The sequence below is a fragment of the Leucoraja erinacea genome, chromosome 17 (assembly GCF_028641065.1).
Source record: "Leucoraja erinacea ecotype New England chromosome 17, Leri_hhj_1, whole genome shotgun sequence".
NCBI lineage: Eukaryota > Metazoa > Chordata > Chondrichthyes > Rajiformes > Rajidae > Leucoraja > Leucoraja erinaceus.
This window is the reverse complement of record NC_073393.1, coordinates 51167-76512: the sequence shown is the minus strand read 5'-3', so window position 1 is coordinate 76512 and position 25346 is coordinate 51167. Positions and strand designations below refer to the sequence as shown.

Genomic DNA, 25346 nt, shown 5'->3' with positions numbered 1-25346 from the left:
TTGCGGTACCCCACTAGTCGCTGTCTGCCATTCTGAAAGTAACCCGTTAATCCCTACTCTTTGTTTCCTGTCTGCCAACCAATTTTCTATCCATGTCAGTATCCTACCTCCAATACCATGTGCTCTAATTTTGCCCACTAATCTCCTACGTATGTGTGACTTTATCAAATGCTTTCTGAAAGTCCAGGTACACTACATCCACTGGATCTCCCTTGTCCATTGTCCGAGTTACATCCTCAAAAAATTACAGAAGATTATTCAAGCATGATATCCCCTTCGTGAATCCATGCTGACTCGGACTAATCCTGCTACTGCTATTCAAATGTGCTGCTATTTCATCTTTTATAATTGACTCCAGCATCTTCCCCACCACCATGTCAGGCTAACTGGTCTATAATTATGTTTTCTTTCTCCCTCCTTTCTTAAAAAGTGGGATAACATTACCTGCCCTCCAATCCACAGGAACTGATCTTGAATCTATATAACATTCTAGAGCCACTTCCTTAAGTACCCTGGGATACAGACCATCAAGCCGTGGAGATTTATCAGCCTTCAGTCCCATCAGTCTACTAAACACCATTTCCTGCCTAAAGCGGATTTTTCCTTCAGTTCCTACATCACCCTGGGTCCTCTGGCCACTAGTACATCTGGGAGATTGTCTTTCTTAGTGAAGACAGATTCAAAGTACCTGTTCAACTCGTCTGCCATTTCTTTGTTCCCCATAATAATTCCACCTGTTTCTGTCTTCAAGGGGCTCACATTTATCTTAACTAATTTTTTCCTCTTTACATACCTAAAGAAGCTTTTACTAGCCTCATTTATATTCTCGTCTAGCATGTTGAAATCTCCCATAACCACCGTAGCATTACCTTTACTACATGCCAATTTTAACTCTTGATTCAGCTTGCACCCTGTATCCAGGCTATTGCTTGGGGGGTCTGTAAATCTCCCATTAGGGTCCTTTTACCCTTACAATTCCTCAGTTCTATCCATACTGACTACACCTCCTGGTTCTATGTCACCCCTCGCAAGGGACTAAATTTCATTCCTTACCAACAGAGTTTCAGCAATAGCAACGCTTTTTGAGAACAGGTGCGTATTCTGTGACATTAAATAATGTGGCTCAGTGATCAGATTATTGAGAGAACCTTTAATACTGAGCTGAGGGAAATGTTAAATGTTAATTGTGGATGATCAGCCATGGATGCACGGTAATTCATTGGTGCATGTGACAAAGAAATTTGAACCTTGATCACAGTGAATGGCGGTGCTGGCTCGAAGGGTCGAATGGCCTACTCCTGCACCTATTGTCTATTGTGTAATATACTCAGTGGCTGAGAACCGAACTAAAGCCAAAGACAACATGAGATAACAAAATGAAAGCTTTTGACAACCTCAGAACATGAAAGCTCCAGATATAATTTCTGTAATTTGTCCCATTATCTTCAAAGGAGATAAATAATGCCATCTTAACTGTTCTACAGCTTGTCAAATATACACGGTTTTTTTTCAGGTTTATTTTTCACATTTCAGGTTTATTTTTTTAAATTATGGAATCAAAACAGGTACTGGATGTTTTGACACAGAGTTGTATTTTATAAATTTTACAATTTCTCTCATAGTTGGAGGATGGGATAAAACAAAGAATCTGGAGCTGTGCAGCATTTAATTTCACTTTTAGTTCTAGCCAGCTCAGGCCTTGTCTTCAGATCTGTAAGCCAGACTTCTTAGTTCTTAGTTTTTAAATTACCTACAAATATTGTTTTTTTTAATCCAGACAATACTAGTATTCCGTAAACTGATAGCTTCAGGACATAATAATGATTAGGAGTTGAGATCTCTTCAACATAATCTGCACCATGCAAGGCAGTGATGCAAGGAACAGCAAATGCTGGAATCTGGCACAAAACACCACAAACATTACTATAGACTTTAGAGATACAGTGTGGAAACAGGCCATTCAGCCCACCGAGTCCGTTATGAGCAGTGTAGCACTATCCTCACATCAGGGACAATTTACAATAGCCAATTACCTCCAAACCGGCACATCTTTGGAATGTGGGAGGAAACCAGAGAACCCGGAGAAAACCCACGCAATCACAGGGAGAACGCACAAAAGTCCAGTTCTTTCTTTGCATTAATGTTAGGTTTCCTTTTTAATTTATTGACCACAAACTACTTGTACGTTCATCAAGCCTCATCATTTAGCCTGGTCACATTTAGCAATGCTGCTTCACCTTCTCTACACTATTAGAAGTCATTTACTTCCACGTTTCAGAGACAGCCATTGAACACCATGTTTACATACAACATAGGCATGTTGTGCTCTCCTAAAGTGAAGGAAATATTCATGTGAATAAGTATAACAACATTTCTTGTTAAATAAGCCAAAGAAAAAACGCCGAAATATCACTTACATTAACCCGTTTCTCCCAATCAGTGAAGCGAATCCTAGATTCAAAGTTGTTCATAACTTTGTGAAGATCGTCCAGTGCTTCTTGGACATCTGAAAAAGCAGACAATTAAACTGTAAACATTACAACCTAGAAGAAAAGCAGCTATTTATTGAAACTAAAAAAAGTAGCTGAAGTAGCTCAACGGGTCAGGCAGCATCTCTGGAGAGAAGGAATGGGTCTGAGGAAGGGCCTCGACCCAAAACGTCACCCGTTCTTTCTCTCCAGAGAGAGAAACATAGAAAATATATGCAGGAGTAGGCCATTCAATATGATCATGGCTGATCATCCAACTCGGTATCCTGTACCTGCCTTCTCTCCATACCCCCTGATCCCTTTAGCCACGGGCCACGTCAATATAGCCAATGAACGGGCCTCAACTACCTTCTGTGGCAGAGAATTCCACAGATTCACCACTGTGTGAAAAATGTTTTTCTCATCTCGGTCCTAAAAGATTTCCCCCTTATCCTTAAACTGTGACCCCTTGTTCTGGACTTCCCCAGCATCGGGAACAATCTTCCTGCATCTAGCCTGTCCAACCCCTTAAGAATTTTGTACGTTTCTATTAGATCCCCCCTCAATCTTCTAAATTCTAGCGAGTACAAGCCGAGTCTATCCAGTCTTTCTTTATATGAAAGTCCTGACATCCCAGGAATTAGTCTGGTGAACCTTCTCTGTACTCCCTCTATGGCAAGAATGTCTTTCCTCAGATTAGGAGACCAAAACTGTACGTAATATTCCAGGTGTGGTTTCACCAAGACCCTGTACAACTGCAGTAGAACCTCCCTGCTCCTATACTCAAATCCTTTTGCTATGAAAGCTAACATACCATTCGCTTTCTTCACTGCCTGCTGCACCTGCATGCCTACTTTCAATGACACCCAGGTCTCGTTGCATCTCCCCTTTTCCTAATCGGCCACCATTCAGATAATAGTCTACTTTCCTGTTTTTGCCACCAAAGTGGATAACCTCACATTTATCCACATTATACTGCATCTGCCATGCATTTGCCCACTCACCCAGCCTATCCAAGTCACCTTGCAGCCTCCTAGCATCCTCCTCACAGCTAACACTGCCCCCCAGCTTCGTGTCATCCGCAAACTTGGAGATGTTGCATTCAATTCCCTCGTCCAAATCATTAATATATATTGTAAATGGCTGGAGTCCCAGCACTGAGCCTTGCGGTACCCCACTAGTCACTGCCTGCCATTCTGAAAAGGACCCGTTTACTCCTACTCTTTGCTTCCTGTCTGCCAGCCAGTTCTCTATCCACATCAATACTGAACCCCCAATACAAGGGGGTTTCCAGAACAAGGGGTCACAGTTTAAGGATAAGGGGGAAATCTTTTCGGACCGAGATGAGGAAAACTTTTTTCACACAGAGAGTGGTGAATCTCTGGAATTCTCTGCCGCAGAAGGTAGTTGACGCCAGTTCATTGGCTATATTTAAGAGGGAGTTAGATGTGGCCCTTGTGGCTAAAGGGATCAGGGGTTATGGAGAGAAGGCAGGTACAGGATACTGAGTTGTATGATCAGCCATGATCATATTGAATGGCGGTGCAGGCTCGAAGGGCCGAATGGCCTACTCCTGCACCTATTTTCTATGTTTCTATGTTTCTAATACCGTGTGCTTGTATAGTTTGTATACTAATCTCTTATGTCGGACCTTGTTGAATGCCTTCTGAAAGTCCAGATATAACATATCCACTGGTTCTCCCTTATCCACTCTGCTAGTTACATCCTCGAAAAATTCTATAAGATTCGTCAGACATGATTTACCTTTCATAAATCCATGCTGACTTTGTCCAATGATTTCACCACTTTCCAAATGTGCTGCTATACCATCTTTAATAACTGACTCTAGCAGTTTCCCCACTACCGATGTTAGACTAACTGGTCTGTGATTCCCCGTTTTCTCTCTCCCTCCCTTTTTAAAAAGTGGTCGAGGAAGAACCGGAGGGCTTTGAGACCATCCTGGTGGGGGATGGAGGTGTAGAGTGACTGGACGTCCATGGTGAAGATGAGGGGGTGAGGGCCTAGAGAATGGAATGCGTGGAGACGACGGAGAATGTCTGAGGTGTCTTGAACATAGGTAGGGAGGGATTTAACCAAGAGGGATAGGATGGAGTCAAGATATGTGGAAATGAGTTCGGCACAAACAGGCAGAGACAATGGGTCTACCGGGACAGTCAGGTTTGTGGATTTTGGGGAGAAGGTAAAATCGGGCCGTGCGGGGCTGGGGAACGATGTGGTTGGAGGCTCGGTCGGGCAGGGCGTGGGAGTTGATGAAGTCGGTGATGGTGCTAGAGATGGTGACCTGGTGCTCGTCAGTGGGGTCATGTTCCAGGGGTAAGTAGGAGGAGGTGTCCGAGAGTTGGCGCGTGGCCTCAGCTTTGTAGAGATCGACGCGCCAAACTACCACGGCACCTCCCTGTTGGCTGGTTTGATAACCCAATCAGGTCAGGGGGTGGGGGGATGAGAGGGCTGTGGTGTGGGTGGGGAAGATCAGGGGTCACATAGTTAGAGGGGGATGGGGAAGACTCAGTGGAACTGCCACTGAGGTTAACAAGGCTGGGCAGACTGGCACTAGGACCCAGTGGAGTCAAACCCGGGAGAGTGAGAGTTAGTAGCGTGGAGGCTTCAGGCCCAGTGCAGAGTCCAGTTTGCAGGTAAGGCGATGGCTGTGGGATGCTGGAGGGAGGTGGAGTGGTGAGGGTCGGCGGACCCGATGGTAAGAGTCCGTGGGTGGTGGAGTCGGGGTACGCGGGCGATGCTTGGGAGGTCCCGGTGGGCGGATGGTCGGTGGGGCGGCGCGTGGTGGCCAGCCCGGTAAGGCGACGAGATGAGTCGGGTGCGGTGCGGCAGCCATGTTCGGGGAGCCCCGCTCCGGCGCTGCTGTTAGATGGGCCGGGTGCGGTGGCGATATTAGGCGGGCCCAGTGCGACGGCGATGTTCAGTGGGCCCTTCACCTGCCTACAATCTCTCCGGTTGAGTAGGCTGGTCTCTATTCCATGGAGCATAGGAGAATGAGGGGAGATCTTATAGAGGTGTATAAAATCATGAGAGGAATAGATCGGGTAGATGCACAGTCTTTTACCCAGAGTAGGGGAATAGAGAACCAGAGGACATGGGTTCAAGGTGAAGGGGAAAACATTTAATAGGAATCTGAGGAGTTTTTCACACAGAATGTGGTGGGTGTATGGAACAAGCTGCCAGAGGAGGTAGTTGAGGCTGGGACTATCCCATCGTTTAAGAAATAGTTGGACAGATACATGGATAGGACAGGTTTGGAGGGTTATGGACCAAGCGCAAGCAAGTGAAACTAGGGCAGCTGGAACATTGTTGGCTGGTGTGGGCGAGTTGGGCCAAAGGGCCTGTTCCACACTGCCTTACTCTATGACTGGTGTGATAGGCAAACACAACATATAATACATACATATTAGGCACAAAATGGAACAGCTAAGGACCTTGCTGCCTGACCTGCCGAGTTACTCTATCTAGACACAAAAAGCTGTAGTAACTCAGCAGGCCAGGCAGCATCTCTGGAGAGAAGGAATGGGTGACGTTTCGATTCAAGTCCCTTCTTCAGACTGGTCAGGGAAAAGGTAAATGAGAGATATAGACAATGATGTAGAGAGATAAAGAACTGTGTTTTGCTCAAGATGCTGGCATCTGTGGTTCCTTGTGTCACTGCTAAATAACTCTGTAGTGAGTAGAACTGCGGTCTCACAGCTCCAGAGACCAGAGTTCAATCCTGACCTCAGGTGCTCCTCTGTGGAGTTTTGTACTCTCTCCTTCTGATACAAGATACATTTAATTGTCATTTGGACCCCTTGAGGTCCAAACGAAATGCCGTTTCTGCAGCCATACATTACAAACACATAGACCCAAGACACAACATAATTAACATAAACATCCATCACATAGCTGTGATGGAAGGCCTAATAAACTTATCTCTCCACTGCACTCTTCCCCCCCCCCGATGTCAGAGTCAAAGTCAAAGCCCCCGGCTGGCGATGGCGATTGTCCAGCGGCCATTAAAGCAACGCCGGGTGGTGCGAGGTCGCACACCGGGTCTTGGTGTTAGAGCCCCCGGTGTGCGCTCACAGAGTCCTGCGGCCATTCCAAGCCGCGCGGGGCAGTGATGTTAGGCCCCGCTCCAGGAGCTCTTCAACCCCGCAACTCGGGCGGGGGAAGTCGCCGTTGCGAGAGCCCTGAAAAGCGGTCTCCCTCCAGGGAGCCGCGGGCTCCCGGTGCCGCCGTCCACAGACCTGCCGTTGGAGCCTCCGACTCTCCGGTAGCAGCAGCAGCAGCAGCGCTCCTCCACCGCTCCACCCGCTCCGGACTCGGCCAGCCCTGCGACGGCGACGGTGAGTCGTAGCACCAGAGTCCCCGGCTTCTTCCTGTTGGAGGCCGCTCCTCGTTGCGGCCCCAACGACAACGGAAACCCGACGAGAAAAGGTCGGGTCTCCAGTGCAGGGAGAGATTTGATCCTGTGTTTTTCCTCCAGGTGCTTTAGTTTCCTCTCACATCTCAAAGAAATGAGGCCGATAGGTTAACTGACCACTGTAAATCACCTCTAGTAGGTAGATTGGTGATAGAATCCAGAGAGAGTTGATAGAAATGTGGGGAGAATTAAAATGGATAAATGTAGGATTAGTGTAAATGGGTGCTTGCTTGATGGTCAGAAATGTGTATTTCCATGCAGTATGTCTCTAGCTCTATTTGTTTACAGTGTAACAGATATAATAAAGGTAATGTTGAAAAAGGATTTCATAAATCTATATCTAATGCTTCGTAAAGGAACACCCAATGTTATAAAAATAAAATGGCATCTGAAATCAGGAAGTCAAAGTGTAACACTAGTGGGACTGCACTGCTGAAGTTTGCTCCAAGTCATTAAAGTTCGGCGACAATTAGGCCTTTTTACACTGCAGCTGATTAGTGTTGTTGCCAGATCAACTAAACCTTGAAGTCATTTAATCTTAGCATCTGCAAAGGTCAAACTTGGACGATTCAATAACTCAAGAACTATTTGACAGGTTTCAACCAAGCATATCCAAAAATCAATACTCTAAAACCATGCCCATGGTTGTTAAACCCTGGAGGTCAGAGAAAAGGTTGTGGCTGTGGAATATACTGTTTAATTGCAAAAGTAGTATAACTATACAGGGATCTAAAAACAGCTTTTGGTGGGAAGCTAAAATTATCCATGTCTCGCAAGTGTTAGAATGACAGACAAATCACTGAAAAACAAACAAGATCTTGCTGGGGAAGCCAGCAGTTCATGGTGAACATGCAACATTATCCCAAGATTAGCTCGCAGGAAGCTTAGGACAACTGCACTAGCATACCTGAAGGTGGAACGTGCAATACACAAGAGTCCAGCAGCAGAACTACAGATTTACTGAGTCACTAGGCCATTGACTGAGAAATCTGCTGAAGTATGCTGCACTTAGTTCAGGATATGCAAGCCATTTGAAATAATTTTATGTGGTTGAGTAAGAAGACCAACTTATTTGCATTTTTTTGTTTCAGGATTTTAATAACTCTAGCATTTTTAATGAATTCTGATGACACAAAGCTGGGTGGCAGTGTGAGCTGTGAAGAGGATGTCAGGAGGTTGCAGGGTGACCTGGACAGGTTGAGTGAGTGGGCAGATGCGTGGCAGATGCAGTAAAATATAGATAAATGTGAGGTTATCCACTGGGATGGCGGGACTGTCATATGAGGAAAGATTGAAAAGACTAGGCTTGTATTCACTGGAGTTTAGAAGGATGAGGGGTTTTCTTATAGAAATATATAAAATTATAAAAGGACTGGACAAGCTAGATGCAAGAAAAAATGTTTCCAATGTTGGGCGAGTGCAGAACCAGGGCCACAGTCTTAGAATAAAGGGGAGGTCATTTGAGACTGAGGTGAGAAAAAACTTTTTCACCCAGAGATTTGTGAATTTATGGAACTCCCTGCCACAGAGGGCTGTGGAGGCCAAGTCGCTGGATGGATTTAAGAGAGAGTTAGATAGAGCTCTAGGGGCTAGTGGAGTCAAGGGATATGGGGAGAAGGCAGGCACGGGTTATTGATAGGGGACGTTCAGCCATGATCACAATGAATGGCGGTGCTGGCTCGAAGGGCCGAATGGCCTCCTCCTGCACCTATTTTCTATGTTTCTATGAAACAGGCCCATCGGCCCAGTGGGTGTACACTGACAACTGATTACCCGTTCACACTAGAGCTACGCGATCCCAAGATCTCATCCACTACCTGCAAACCGGGAAAATTTTAAAGACGCCAATTAACCTACAAACCCGCACATCTTTGGGATGCGAGGGGAAACAAGAGCACCCGGAGGAAACCCACACGGTCACAGGTGTAAACTCCATACAGACAGCACGCAAGGTCAGGATCGAACCGGGGTCTCTGGTGCTGTGAAGCTCTACCAGTAACACCACTGTGTCACTATGGTTATATTAAAATAATAGTGTCTGACTGAGCAACAGCTAGTTCTTCTCAACAGGAGCACAAGCAGCTGATCATAAACACAGTTGCATACAATGGGGAAGAAGAACACCAACTAGTAGAGCTTTAACGTAGAGAATATTGTATTCTGGGCCTGTTCACAGACGCAGTAAATTACCCATCTTGAATCAGGTATATTACAGGGAATAAAAGATAGAATTCAAGTATTCAGCTTCCTCGTGTTATTTAGACACTTTAAAGCACATTCCTATACAAGTCAAATTTTCCAGTGAAAAATGCTATTTTGAATCAATCACCTTATAGGCTCAATATGGACATTCACTTTGCCGTATCCAAACATAGAAAAATAGGTGGAGGTGTAGGCCATTTGGCCCTTCGAGCCCCCACTCTCTGGGTGAAAACGTTTTACCTCATCTCAGTCCACTAGGGGCGCCGCATTGATGGTAGCCTCTGCCTACAGTCTGTCTGTTTTTCTATCTTTTTTTAATTTTTAGTTTGTTTAAAAAGTACGTGTTGGAGGATTTTTTTAGTATTTCTATGTGGGGGATGGGGGTAGGGTAAGGGGGAAATCGTTTCTCAGTCACTTCCTGGCAAGGATGTGACTATTCTCCGAGTTGCATCTTCTCCCCCCCCCCCCGCGGCCTACCAACTGGATTGGCCTGGCCTTTCCTGCCAGGGACCGGACCAAAGCTTCAGCAGCGGTGCAGCACTGAATTCACAGCGGAGCAGGAGATCCTTTACCTGGATCGCCGTTTGAAGCTCTGGAGTGTTGGGCCTGCTGCTTCAACATCACAGAGCGGTGGTTTGCAGAGCTTCCAGCGCGGGCGGCGCTGACTTCAACATCGCGGAGTCCTGGGACCCCTTTGCCGAGGGCCGCCAGCGTGAATCTCCGTCCGCGGCCTGTGGACTTCGGGAGCCGCCGTCTCCGGTAGGAAGTGCCCGATTCGGAAGTCCAAGCTGCTGAGAATGTTCTCCCTTTCTGACGTCGGAGTTCCATCATCTGGCGAGAGGGCCTGAACATCGGGCCACCAGTACCAGCGACAGCGAGGGGTTCAGGAGGCCCCCAACCGCGGGTGAACAACAGAGGAGGATGACTGAACTTTGGTGCCTTCCCTCACAGTCGGAAACTTTGATTCAGCTGTGTGGGGATGTCTAGGTTAAAGACTATCGTGTTCTGTGCTCTTTTTTATTTGTATGGCTGTATGATGACCACACATTTCACTGTACCAATTGGTACATGTGACAAATAAATGTCTCTCGTCTCTTGTCTCAGTCTTAAATGGCCTCCCCCTTATTCATAAACGGTGATCCCTGGTTCTGGACTCCCCCAACACCGAGAACATTTTTCCTGCATCTAGCCTGTCCAATCCCTTAAGCATTTTATACGTTTCTATAAAATCCCCTCTCATCTTTCTAATTTCCAATGAATACAAGCCCAGTCAAGCCATTCTTTCTTACTCTATGTCAGTCCCGCCACCCTGGGAATTAACCTGGTGAACCTACGCTGCATTCTCTCAATAGCAATAATGTCCTTCCTCAAATTAGGAGACCAAAATTGCACACAATACTCCAGGTGCGGTTTATTCTGTCATTAAAGGACACAAAGTGCTGAAGTAACTCAGCAGGTTAAGCAGCATCTCTGGAGAATATTTTGAGTCGAAGCACTACTTGAAGAAGGGTCTGGAGCCGAACGTTACCCGTCCATATTTTCCAGACATGCTGCCCGACTTGCTGAGTTTCACCAGCATCTTGCGTTTTCCTTAAAATTCCAGCACCTGCAGTTCCTTGTTTCTTTGTTACTGTTTGTTTTTCTCCCACACTGGAATCACGTGGTTAAAACTGCAAAACAGCTGAAGCATGTCATATGGTCATTAGGGGTAGGAGTATAATTAGGCCATTCAGCCCATCAAGTCTACTTTGCCATTCAATCATGGCTGATCTATCTCTCCCTCCTAACCTCATTCTCCTGCCTTCTCCCCATAACCTCTGACACCCGTACTAATCAAGAATCTATCTATCTCCGCATTAAAAATATCCACTGACTTGGCCTCCACAGCCTTCTGTGGCAATGAATTCCACATTTCTCCTCATTTCCTTCCTAAAAGAATGTCCTTTAATTCTGAGGCTGTGACCTCTGGTCCTAGACTCTCCCACTAGTGGAAACATCCTCTCCACATCCATGTCCTTACAAAGCTGCAAAAATTGCAACATTCAAGGTTTATAACCGAGGTTGGGGGTGGGAGATTGCAGCCTTCACGTGGTCCACCTTTACGACGAATGCAATCAACCTGGCGTGCACAAACAGAAGATCAAACAGAACAAGTTGTCTTACAACTTTAGGCTGTGCACGCCATACGCAAGAAGAAGAAGACCGAGGGTGACTCACGTTTTTTCCTGTGGTCCACCAAGCGAGCAGCTTCCTTTGCAGAGCACTTTGCAAACCAATTGTCACCTAGTAAAACAGTGACTTCATTTGTGTGGATTAACTGTCCAGGCATCAATGCAAGTGGGCCAAGTGGTACCTGTCAGAACAACATTTAGTAAACAGAATGGTTTATGCCAGCAAGTATATCTTGTCATGGGCCAAATGTGTAATTTAAAGATACAGCATGGAAATAAACCCTTCGGCCCACCGAATCCACGCTGACCATCAATCATCCATTCATGCTAGTTCTATGCTATCGAACATTCTAATTTTACAGAAACCCATTAACCTGCAAAGCGGCACATCTTTGGGATTTGGGACAAAAGCAGAGCACGTGGTCACACGGCAAACGAGTAAACAAAACAATATATATATATTTTTATAAAAATCAACTAAAATTCTATAAAGGTTTTCTGCTAGAAAAATAATAATTTTGAATAATCTCACTGTACCCAATGCACCCAACTGACAGAAAAAAGCATGGTTGTTTTAACAGAGCTGAAAATTGAAAACATCCAATTTCCCAAAGATGTTCTCATGCCTATCAAATTTAAGTTGCTGCAAACCATGCAAAATATCAAACTTTGGTTAATTATTAAGGGCCTTTCCCACTTATGCGATTTTTTCGGCGACTGCCGGCATCCATCATAGTCGTAACAGGTCGCCGAAAATTCTCAACAAGTTGAAAATCCAGCGGTGACCAGAAATAGGTACGACTCTTTGGGCGACTACTCACGACCACACAGGCGGCACCCCGTGTTCATAGGTTAATTGGCCTCTAAATTGTCCCTGGTGTGTAGGGAGTGGAATGCAACATGGGATAACTAGTGTGAACGCGTGATCAATGGCTGGCGTGGACTTGGTGAGGTAAAGGGCCTGTTTCCATGCTGGACTTTGTGCCTTCCCCCACAGTGGGAACCTCTGTGGGGGGATGTTTTATGTTTTAATGTTAAACTTCTTGAATGCTATGTTGTATTTTTATTAGTGTGCTGCAAGGACATCTGAATTTCCCCTGAATAAGGGGATTAATAAAGTAATAATCTAATCTAATCTAATCTAATCTATCTCTAAGCTCTAAACTAAACTAAAATTTCAATTCCTTTCAATCCCCCAAAACCACAAAGTGCTGGAGTAGCTCAGCAGGTCAGATATCTCCTCTGAAAAACGTGGAACAGCGATGTTTCTTCAGACTGATTATGGTAGGGTAGAGAAGAAACCAATCCTGGTTGGTAGCAAACTAATGTCGATATTAATTACCATTGAGCAGCCCCACCTGAGCCCGAGTTAAACAAGATTATGCTCAACTGCAACACTTATTGCATACAAGTAGACTGAAGTAGCTCATAATCTGCACTCATGCATGAAAACTCGCCGGGTGGCCACTGTAAATCTAACTCAGAGAGTCAGCTTCTTATGGAGCAGAGAAAATTAACCAAAGATCAGTAATTGCCCATTTTACATACGTCTCAAAATACCGTAAATGACGCCAATATTAAATTATGGCTTAAACCCATTCTAAAAAGATAAAATAATAATGGGTAGATATTTTTGTGGATTGTGCAAACAGCTATTTTGTATTTTATAAGAACCAATCAAATTGTTATCTTAGGGTGGAAATCTCAAAGCAAATTGTTTTCTTCCTCGGAGACCTGCATCTTTGTTCGTTTCCACAGAGCTCAAATTTCTTTGTCTCCTCCCTCCCCCACTAAGAATAGCATAACTTGGTATATGACAAACAGTCCTGACAGGGAAACCTGGAGTAGATTGATACTGCTCCAGATTTAAACTGTCCTAAAGTCAATAGCAGCTGTCATGAGGAAGAAACAGAACACAATTTCCCTCGGTAGGAAAGCCTTTCAGGATTTCATACTCACCATTACATCATAACACAGCTTATCAGGTAGAGTCTTGAGCCTTTCTTGAAGTGCTTCATAGTCACTTTGTACTTTAACCCTAAATATTAAAACATTCACATTTAAATGTTTATTTAAATTACATTTTAAATTGCACTCAAATCTGAATAATAGAAGTACAATGTAAATTATAAATCCATGTGACTTGACTTGCTTTTATGACAGAAATTATACATTAGTGATCACACCAATTTTGAAATTGATTGAAGCTTGATTGGCAACAGATCCTCGTGGGATTTGTATAAAATTCGTGAATTTTGTTCAAATATAAGAAGAACATTGTGAAAAATGTTCTTAAATGATAATATGCTGATAAACAAAATAATTAATCAGCCGCCATTCAAATTGTGTTGTTGAAGTTTAAGGATTGGCCAGGACATTGCACAATAACTGAGCTCTCTGGACATGACATAGATGAATATACCAAATTCTATCAATGTAAAATGGATCAATGGTAAATTGAAACCCCATTGGGCTACTGATACTCCATCAGGTGGTTTTGATCAAAAGCTTACAGCTTAAGCAGGTAGCAACACCCGTTTAATGGCTCAGTAGAAGATGGATCTTGAAAGGTGCACCTCCCTTATTCCACTGAAATGTCAGCCTTAATCATCTTTAGAAACTTAATGGTGCTTGAAAATAAAAAGTTGGTAACTTAAGAGCTAAGGCTTCTACTGCCAAGCTACTAAACAGGGAAAGAAGATTGCTCCAATAACTAAGTATGTTTCTTAAATCTTCTTGCAACAAACGAATGAAACAAATAGTAATGATTGGCAACAATATGAGGAGACACTGTCCACAGCAAATGGGACCAGGAATCCCAAATGCCTTCTCGGCTATCCTGTGCTTGCATTAAAGATATCAAGTCAACAATGATTATTTGTCATATGCACAGGATATGAACTGGAACTAAAAAACATTATGAAACACCAGTTATTCTAACTAAACCAAACCAAGATAGTGCAAAAATAAAAGTACATCGAGCAACTTGAGCAGTGCCTCATGATCGTTATAGAAAGAGTATAAAATGGAAGATAGACACAAAAAACTGGAGTAACTCAGCAGGACAGGCAACATCTCTGGAGAAAAGGGATGGGTGAAGATTCAGGTCGAGACCTTTCTTCAGACAAAATGGAAATTGCACTAACATGGAAATGAACAACGATGATTAAACTGGAAATAAACATCTGAAGGCATTCAAGGTATACAGTGAGAATATCAATGGTTAACTTTATCTACAATAATACCAGAAATATCCACGTAACTACCTGAGCCAAGTGCATTTTGTAAGTTGAAGAGTTTCGTGAGAGACAAAGGTTCTGATTCATGAATTACAGTCATTAATATTTTGGAAAATAATTAATTGATGGTTACTTGAAGATGCAAGGATAGTACAATGTTAGAAGTCTTGTAATGTTGCCAGAATGTAGATTGGAAACTTTAGATAACACAAGATAACACAAGGAACAACCAAAAAAATTGATGGAGAGAGAAAATAGATTGAAAAGAAACTGGCAAGAATACAAATAGGAACTTCAAATATTTAAAAAGTAGCAAGTGTGGTCATATGACCATTAGAAGCAGAGAGAATACATTATAATGGAAATAAAGGGGAGTACTGACAAATATTTTATGCCTTCTCAATAAAAGATACTAATCATAGCAGAAGGAACCAAGGAGCTAATAATAGAGGAAATTAAATAATTAACACAAGCTTGGAGAAAATAATGAGACTGAATGCTATCAGATCTCTCAGACGTGTTCTGAAACGGGCAGTTGCACTGAGAATGGAAGCATTTATTGCATTCATTCAAAATTCCCTAGGTTCTGGAACAGCCCCAATGGTTTGGAAGGTACCACTGTTCAAACAGGAGGGTGCGGGAAAATGGAGGGATACAGAGCAAAGGAGATTAGTTAATCTTAGCATCATTTTCGACACAGACATTGTACACAAAAAGGCCTGTTCCTGTGTTGTACTTTTCTATGTTCGATGTTATCCTGGTATCAGTTCACAAGGAAATGCTGGAATCTGCTGGAAAATGATTATTAATAAGCCATCTATAAGACCATTATTAAGCAGCGAAAAGGTGATTTCATAAAAGGTGAATGTTTTTGACAAATAAAAAAATGAGAATAATGGAAGCTGTGGGATATTTAAGATATTTAATAAAGTCTCACATCAAAGACTGTTACACAAAATAGGGGTCCATGGCTTTGAGGTAATATATTAACATGCTTAGAGGAATGATCACAGAAAAGGGAAAACGTAAATGAGGATATTTTGCAGGATATCAGTAGAATCAGGACAGGGGACTCAGCTATATGTAATGACATTGATGAAAGGAAAGGGCCATGAGTAATGTTTCCAGGTTTGGATTATCTACAGCTCCTCAGCTGCAATATTGTTCAATAAAGACATTTTGACAACCTCACAGGTGGTGGCACAGTAGCGTTAAGTAAGGCTGTATCTTTCAGAGAATCCAATTGTTTAAGGAAGCGAGTGTCATTCGGATAAAGTTGCTTCAAAAGGTCAGGATAAAAAGCAATTGTAAATGGAGCGCGCCAGGCAAATGAGACCAGTTTGTCTTGCAATTATCTGTCAGGTAGGTCACTACTGCAATGTAATATCACATAGAACAGCTCGACCATGCAGGACTAATACAAGATCTCAAAGGCACCTGCAGAAAACCACACACCTCTGCTTTCCATTATTAAGATCAATTGCTTTGGGTGCAATTACTTCTATTTGAATTATGAAATATTTGAATCTATTGTGTGCTTATTTCTAGTATTCAAACCAGTCATTTTGCTTTGGAATTTGTAAGTAATTTGCATAGAGCACAACTATTCATTAACTATTCAACAAGAAATACTGAGCCAAGTTATTCTGACTTATTTGATCTTCTGCGGTAATATCGGGAGTACTGCAAAGCACAGGAGAGATGCTGCCTGTCCCACTGAGTTACTCCAGCATTTTGTGTCTATCTACAGGAAGGATATTATTGCCTTTAAAATACATACAATACTCAATCTATATGAAATGTACAATCATTTTACTTTTACTCAAACACAATGCTTTTATTGACAGGATTTATACCTGACAAGCAAAATCAATTAATATATTAAGAAATGTTGGGCTTACCAGTGTTGGATTTTTTCTTTGCAGCTTGAGACCACCTGTTATTGAAATAAACAACTGCTCATGAAAAGCAATATTAAGAATTCAGAAACTGTCCATACTATACCCACAAAAAGGTGCGATTTAACTTAATCCAAAATCATATTAATCTTCAAGATGATCTTAATTAAATAATCCAAGTGATTCTACATTAATTGAATAATTTAACAGGCTCCGGCAAAACTAGCTCAGCAATGTACACCTAGCAATTTTACTGAGGCCTTGAAATGTTGTTTTGAAGTAACATCTTTTCCCCACTTCCCCTTCATTTGGCAATGGGTTCATTGTTAGAGTGACACCACTTCATTCAAGTGAGATTTTAGGCAAAGCAGTTTGGTCGCTGTTGATTGGAGCAATATGCTCAACCTGTAGGTACAGACATGGCCATATAAAAACACATACAGGGTGTAATTTGATTTAGCACTACTGACAATTAAAATTCTACAGGATTTTTGGTGTTTGCATAGTTTATAGAAAACACAGACACAAAGGAAATTTTTGAATAGGTCTCAACTAAGCATGGAGATATAATCACAGACATATCTGACAAAGATTACATTAGCAACATATTTTCACATAAACTAAAATGGTTCCAAAGTGATATTAGAACATAAATTCTCTATAAATCATGGCAGTTTGGCACGTGCCTCTTTGGGCAATTTATATTAATTATATATTCTGTACAGAAAGGAATCAGAATGAATATGAAATTGCTGCAGAAAAAACAAACCAAATAGGCTCTGCATGGCTTAAGAGGGTTCTTTTGAAATTAATGTCACAGAAGAAAGAAGCAAGTCCTCTAACAAAACCAAACAACCTGTATATACTCTAAATTATTTCATGACATCACCTCCATAAAGTCCTTCAGCCACACGATTTGAGTGCTGTCAAAAGCTTTTCTGCGGTAATAATGTACACTGCATATCATGCTATTTTATAAACCATATTCTATCCTTTCTAAAATGCTGAGATAAATAACATCTTGATCAATTTCCGAGTTGTTCTGACATTATTGAACTTGCAGCAGGAAATAACTATAACTAGCCTCAACTTTTGGTAAATGAGAGAGAAAAATTAAATCCAGTATGAATCAACATCCAACAAATCTTACTGCAGATATGGACATCGTGTTATGACAGGATTGGTTCAGCTGCAATACCTTCTGTGATTAAATGGCCTACATCACTGTCTGGACTTGTGTGAAGATTTGTCACTTGAATATGGCACCAAACATTGCGCTGTAGAGAGCAGTATCTGTGGTACCACGAGAAAACTCGCAGGAGGAATAAAAACGATGGATGATGTGAACACATATTGGTGTATTCATCTTATCCAGAGCTTCCCAGAAAGGAAGAGAATAATTAACTTCCAAATATGTAGCTGGCTTGTACAGATTTATGCACTTCCACTAAACAGCCCCGAGCCACCTCACCCCATTTTACCGGTTTCTTTCCTCTCATCTGTCAAAAGAATGAACTCTTTACTGGCCACCAATCTAATTAGTGCAGTGCTTCTCAGGATTCCTATGTGGGAGCACGATAGTTGCAGTAATGTCCTTGATAACTCCGCTAATCTTTATAACACTCCTGAGATGTATTCATTTGCGGAAACACAATAGTTACTACAATGTTCCAGAGAACCCCTCTCTAATTCAGCTGTGCTCAATTTTCCATCTTTAGTCGAAAACACCAATACATAAGCAGGAGTAGTCCTGCAAAGTATTAAAAAGCTAAGCATACACTGAATCCCCGTAAGCAATTGATTTGTTATCCATAGATCCACATACTTAAGCAGTCAACCCTGGTCCCATTTTAAATATTTTCCAGAGGCATTATAGTTAATATAGGAACCAGCCAATGATCCACCTACAATGAATGCATTGAGGTTTAAGGTACCTGGCATCAGAGTGAATAGAGATGATACATCTGAGGCTCGACTCCAAGCAACTCTTCAAATAACAGAGCATTTGAATGGTTAAATATTTTAACGATAAATGTTAATCTTTTTAAAACATTATGGGGCATTTTTACCTTTATTTGGGGACATCGGAACATAGAAGGGGGTCTTACTGTCACCTGCATTTTCATTTATCCAGGGGTAAGTGCGTGCCTTTATCCTACACTGATAACAGGGGCTGGGTGAATACTTCAAAAACTTAATGCCAGTGAAAGAATTTGGGGAATAATCCTGAGGTTGTGAAAAACAGGACATCTCGGTTGTGGAATTCCAATTACTGTGGAATCTGAGGTAAAGCAATGCCATCATAAGCATGAAGTGGGGTTAGGAACGAAATTTATCAGTATTTCTAATACTACACAAGTTAACTAGAACTACTCTCCCATTCACATTCGACAGCTTCAATATAGTATTTATTTACAGCATTTCATTAATGGTATAAATTTTGAATTTCCTTTCCATTTCTGAGTATTAAATATTCTATCTTCCACCTTAAAGCACCAATGAAAAATATTTAAAATATTATTTACCAATACAGTTTCTGGTTGCTGAAAACCTTCTTAAAGGAAGAAATTTAAATGCAGGCAAGAAGATTGAGATGCACGAGATAGTGACATGATCATTTGCATTCAGACCTGGCTTAACTGTAGAATTGTAGAAGACAGGAGGTAGATTGGAAGGCTGTTATTCACAGTGGAGATCAGTGAGCAGTACAGTTCCACAGGGATCTGTGCCATGTCCACTGTTGTTTGAGACACAGATATAAACAACTAGGATGCAAGTTTGCAGACAACACAAAAAGTGAATATGTGGGCAACGAGGAAGGCTGTCAAAGGATAGAGCGGGATTTAGATGAGTTACGGTTGGCACATGGAGTTTAATCTGGGCAAGTTTGAGGTGTGGCACTTTGTGAGGTCAAATGTAAGGAGAAAGTATAGTCATACAGAAAGTATACAGACCACTATGGGCGCTGCATTGAAGGCGCCTCTGCCTACCGTCTGTTAGTTTTTTTCCTATCTTTTTTTAATTTTAGTTTATCTCTAAACTGTTTGTTTTGGGGATTCTTTACTTTTTCTATGTGGGGAGGGGGATAGGGTAGGGTAGGGGGGAAACCGTTCCCCTGTCGCTTCCTGGCGAGGATGCGACTATTTGTTTTTTTGTCTCTTCCTTCGGGGGAATGCGACTTTCTTGTCGTATCCCCCTTCTCTGCCTCCGCCTGCGCTGAGGCCTAATGGCGGAGCTGGCGGTCTCCAACCTGCGACCGACCTCGAGGCTCCGGAGGCAGAGCCAGCCAGGACCTACAACGCGAGACTGGCCGACTTCGGGGCTGAGGCAGCGGTGGCCCGACTCGCTGATGCGGCGTTCCAGCTTTCAGCAGCGGCCCGGAGCCGAGGCTGCGGGACTCGGAGCTGAGGCAGCGGGACTCGGAGCTGAGGCAGCAGGACTCGGAACTGAGGCAGCGGTGGCCCGACTCGCTGATGCAGCGGGACTCGGAGCTGAGGCAGCGGTGGCCCGACTCACTGAGGCGGCGTTCCAGGTTTTGGCAGCGGCCCAACTCGGAGCTGAGGCTGTGGCGGGCCGACTCGGAGCGGAGACAGCGTTAAGGCTTTCGGCAGTGGCGACATCACCACGGAGGTCCGCTGGACTGGAGGGCGGCATCTTCGGCCTGGATCGCCTTAGCGCAGAGGGACAACAAGGAGGGAAGAGACAAAGACTAAGACCTTTGCCTCCATCACAGTGAGGAGGTGCTTGGTGAACTCACTGTGGTGGATGTTAATTTGTGTTTATTGTATGTTTTGTTATTTATTATTATTGTGTATGACTGCAGGCAACAAAATTTCGTTCAGACCGGAAGGTTTGAATGACAATAAAGGAATCAAGTTTAAAAAAAAAAATCAAATTTCTCCGAGTCACGTCCTCGGCCCCCCTCCTCGCGGCCTACCACTGGATCGGAACGGCCTTTCCTACCTGAGACCGAACCAGAGCTTCGGCAGCGGCGGCGTGGCGCTGGATTCACTGCGGATACCTACCTGGATCACCGTTTGGTGCTCCTGAGTGTTGGGCCTCTGCTCCAACATCGCGGGGCTGTGGTTCGTGGAGCTCCCAGCACCGGCGGCGCTGACTGACATCGCGGAGTCCCTGGAGCCCTTTGCCGAGGGCCGCCAGCGTGAATCCCCGCCTGGCGCGGCCTGGAGACATAGGGAGCCATGGGCTCTGATAGGAAGTGGTCAATTTGGAGGTGCAAGCCGCTCAGGTTGGCCTCCCGTTCCGACGTTGAAGTTCCAACATACCGGCGAGCGGGCCTGAGCGGCGGGCTGCCCGTAGCGGCGACTGCGGAGGGCTCCGGAGGCCCCGACCACGGGTGAACATCAGAGGAAGAGACCGACTTTGGTGCCTTCCCTCACAGTGGGAAACTTTTGATTCTGCTGTGGGGGGATGTTTTATGTTGAACTCTATTGTGTGTTGTGTTCTTTATTTTATTGTATGGCTGTAATCACATGTGACAAATGGCACATGTGACAAATAAATGTATCTTGTATCTTGTATTAATGTCAAGACCCTTAACAGCATTGATGTAGAGAAGGATCTTGGGGTCCAAGTCCAAAACTCCCCGAAAGTGGCAACACAAGTAGATTGAGTGGAAAAGAAGATGCATGGTATGTTTGCCTTCATCGGTCAGGGCTTTGCATATAAAAGTCAGGAAGTCAGCAAGCTGTTTTATAACCTTTATAAAATACTGGTTAGGACACATTCTGGCCGCCCCATTACAGGAAGGATGTGGAGGTAGTGAAGAGGGTGCAGAGGCAGTTCATCAGAGTGATGTTCGCATTAGTGGGTATTAGTTATACGGTGAGATTGGACAAACTTTGATGCACATTATAATAATTATAATTTAGATGGGCACATGGACACGCAGGGAATGGAGGTATATAGATCACATACAGGCAGAGGAACTTAGTTTAGCATCTTATTCGGCAAAGATATTAATGGCCGAAGGACCCGACCCTGAAGAGCTGTACTGCTGTATATACTGTTTTTATAAAGCATTAATTATATGCGGAATTGATAACATTCACCCCTTACGTATCAAGTAGTAACATTACTTTCAGAATGTACTTTATAAATATATGCTGTAAAATGTGTTTAAACCCTTTGGCATATCAACATTTATAAAGGTATTTTGCTACCAGTGACAGCTTACTGAACAATGAAAATGAGGGAAAAATTGGGGAAGCTATCGTCCTAGCTTTCCTGTACAATCAAGGTTAATTTACATAACATGTAGCCAGTTCTGATCATATGGAACATTTACATATCTTCTGAAATGCTTGCATCAAACTCTCCTTCAGAAAAAGAAGTGTGGAGAACTAATGGAAAGTACAACAATGGCAGGAAAACCTGAACACAAAGTCAATCTGATGACAATGTTTGGATATACATGAGAAACCAGGTAAAGTATTTTATCCACTACAGCTCAGTTAACTGAGGCACAAGAGATTGCAGATGATGGAATCTTGAGCAAAGAGAAAACCACTGGAGCAGACACAAGGTGCTGATTTTTTTTTAAAGATAAAGTGCATAGTAACTCAGTGGGTCAGGCAGCATCAATGGAGAACATGGATAGGTGATGTTTCAGATCACCAAAGTATCAGAAGTTAACATTCACAATGAATGTTTTTTAAGAGCACACCTATGATCAATTTACGGTATCTGGACCCTGAAAGCAGTGACTGTTTACGAGCATATACTTCACTGGATAATGATCAACCTCAGCATCATACCTTGATAACCAATCACTTCATCTGATGTACTTCCAAACAGGTTACTGAATAATGATGAATGTGCATGTCAACCTATATTTCCCAATATATCCAGCTGATCAGGTAAGGAAAATGCAGCAACATTAATAACACCTTTCTTAAAATGGATCCAGGATTAACACAGGGACTTGCGTTGCCACGGACTTATCAGTAATGCTCACTGAGCTCTTCAAGGGCACAACAATACTACAGCTCAATAAAACTGGCTTGCCTCAATTAGCACAGAGAGCTAGATGTATCAAAGCATCAATGAAACCAATCTCCAAGCTAACACCCTACTCAATAAGCAAGCTGCCAGAGAACTCAGGGGTCAGGCATCATCTGTGGAGAGAAATGGACAGATGATGTTTGGGTTGGGACCGTTCTTGACGCTCAAGACTTCAACACCTGCAGTCTGTTGTGTCTCCTGACATCCTATACATTCAGGTCAAGAAAATGCACTGAAGGCGGTCAGTCAGTTATAAGAACACTCCAAGATAAAGCATGTAAATCCTAAAAACGCAACAGCCAAAAAAATAACAAACAACAAAGCTGCAGAGTATATTAAAATTAAAATTATACTTTCAACATGAAAAAACATAATTATATTGTAACATTAACAGCCAAATGTGCATGATGCTCCTTGAACAATCCCAAATGCCGAGATATTATGTATTTAGTTAATACCATAAATAAGTCACATTTACATTTCAAACAATAGTGACAAACAAGAACTTTTAGCAAAAGCAATTTTTAAATGCAATCATTAATGAGACCACAACTTTGTGATGCTGGTACAACGATAATGCAGAATGCCACAAGATAGGTACACATTTATTTGGTTAAACCAATGTGGTTGAAGTTCAATGTCCCCAAAACAATTACAAGACCATCCATAATCCCATAAATACTACATTATTAAACATACAAATGGATTTCTCACATTAAAAATACATGTCGATCATTTAAAAACAACTGTAAACTGTAGAGTAACAAGTCTGTATATAATTAATCTACATGTAAATAAAGGAAGGAGCTGTTAGATTATGACTGGGGGAACTTGAGTAAGCCATGAAGAGTGTGAGATCCTTCTTGAATTCAGATGCTAAATTTAACGGGTCACATATAAATATGTATCAGATCCGAATAGTCAAAAAACGTAGATGCATAACATCGGGAAGTAAAACTGTTGTGAACTGAAATGTTATATGCCATTATGTCGGTAACTTCGCATGTTTGAAAATAGAATATTCGGTATTTAGTGGAACCAATCATCAGGGCAGGCAGGGGCATGTGAGAACAGTAGAGTTAACATTTCAGGTCAAGGTCCCTTCAACAGACTGGGTAAAGTGAGAAGAGTGGTGTATTTTAAGCTGCAAACAGGGAGGAGGGTGGAGAAAACTAAACTAATTTGGTCTGCACACTATCGCAAACATTCTCTCCTGTCCTTCCCATCTACAATTTAAGACTTGCTTGTCTTTTCACTTTGAGATGAAGGCTCCTTCACCTAAAATGTCGACCAACTGATCATCCTGCTCATTGCTTCCACCATTTTGTTATTTTCAGCTCTCCAACAACTACAAATGTGGCTCCATTGATTTATTTATTGCTGTTCTGCTTTCTGCATACTGTCCATTGTTCACTTATCACATTTTTACTTTTACATAGTTACATAGTTTACTAAACCTGATGCAACATGTTCCATTTTACAACCACCTAGGAACATAATTGACAGAGTGAAACAACTTCATTTATGCAGATTAATTGCGATTCATTTGCTTCCATCCAGAAAAATGGCAAGTTATGAATATACAATGCATGATCTAAAATTAAAGTTCAAATGAACAAAATCACAGAATTGTTTTAACAATAAGCGACAAGTATTTCTGTTATCACATCATCTTTGGTGCATCAACATATCAGGGCTTCGAAACATATCAGTAATTTCTCCAAATCTCCTTAGCCTTTCTCCACGCTCTCTCCTGGCACTCAACAAGCCGACTTATTTAACTTTGATGGTGTACAAATATAATCCATTCAGTTTCAGTTTATTGTCACGCTAAGGGTCAGCATTAACATATTTTAAAAGGCACAGATTAATCAAGGACAGTTAGCACAGATTTACTAATGGGAATGCAGTACCTGACTGTGTAAGAAAGAACTGCAGATGCTGGTTTAAATCTTCGCTCCAGAGATGCTGCCTGACTCGCTGAGTTACTCCAGCATTTTGTATCTACCTTGTAGTAAGTGCTTAATAAAGTGTTTGAATTTATTCGAGGCGGTAATAAGGAGGATGGGGTGTTTGATGTAGTTAACACAGGTTTCAGCAAGGGCTTTTTGCCAAGGTTTCGCAAGGCAGACTGGTCAGATAGAGTGGGATCTAAAAGAGAGTGGCACATTGGATCTAAAATGAGTCAGTGTCAGAAGCACCAACTGATGGGTATTTTGTGATGGGTATGTGGTGGATGACTGTCGTGGGTGGCCCTACAAAGGGCTCAATACTAAATCCCCTTACTTAAAAAATGTATAGCAATAAATTAGACCTAAATGGAGATTTAAAAACGTTACAGAAATACAAAGTTTCATTGTACCATTGCATCACCCTTTTAAAAAATCAGTGTTGATTTCAAACATGGTAATTATTTACAAATATTTCTGGTTAGCTTACTTAATTACATAATTGTTACTGGGCACCAGTAGCCAGAATAAAAATTGTATAGGTCACTATATCTTCATCATTAAAGTACAATCCTTCTTTTCCATATCCAACTCCACATGGATCGGAAAGCTTAGAGATATGGGTCAAACATAGAAAATAGGTGCAGGAGTAGGCCATTCGGCCCTTTGAGCCATTAAATATGATCAAGGCTGATCATCCCTATCAGCACCCTGTACCTGCTTTCTCCCCATGTCCCTTGATTCCGTTGCGAACCTAAGCAAATGGAAAGTAGACAAAAATGCTGGAGAAAGTCAGCAGGTGAGGCAGCATCTATGGAGCGAAGAAATGGGTGACGTTTTTCAACTCGAAACATCACCCATTCTTTCCCTCCATAGATGCTGCCTCATCTGCTGGGTTTCTCCACCAATTTTATCTACCTTCGATTGTTCCAGCATCTGCAGTTCCTTCTTAAACATAAGCAA

General features: G+C 42.5%; 1 protein-coding gene across 2 annotated transcripts in view; it reads right to left on the bottom strand.

Annotated features, from left to right (window-relative positions):
• The window catches only part of uri1 (URI1 prefoldin like chaperone), a 38804-nt gene that overhangs the window by 11586 nt on the left and 1872 nt on the right, over window positions 1-25346 (bottom strand). The window contains exons 1-5 of one of the 2 annotated variants that reach the window (XM_055648342.1): window positions 17300-17392; window positions 16414-16448; window positions 13233-13311; window positions 11320-11455; window positions 2418-2506 (exon numbers count right to left, since the gene is read on the bottom strand). In XM_055648342.1, coding sequence (XP_055504317.1) covers window positions 2418-2506; window positions 11320-11455; window positions 13233-13311; window positions 16414-16448; window positions 17300-17377 — 417 coding nt within the window. In that variant the 5' untranslated portion in view covers window positions 17378-17392. Of the gene's footprint in view, window positions 1-2417; window positions 2507-11319; window positions 11456-13232; window positions 13312-16413; window positions 16449-17299; window positions 17393-25346 lie in introns of those variants that run through there. The other variant, XM_055648341.1, reaches the window with a different exon arrangement.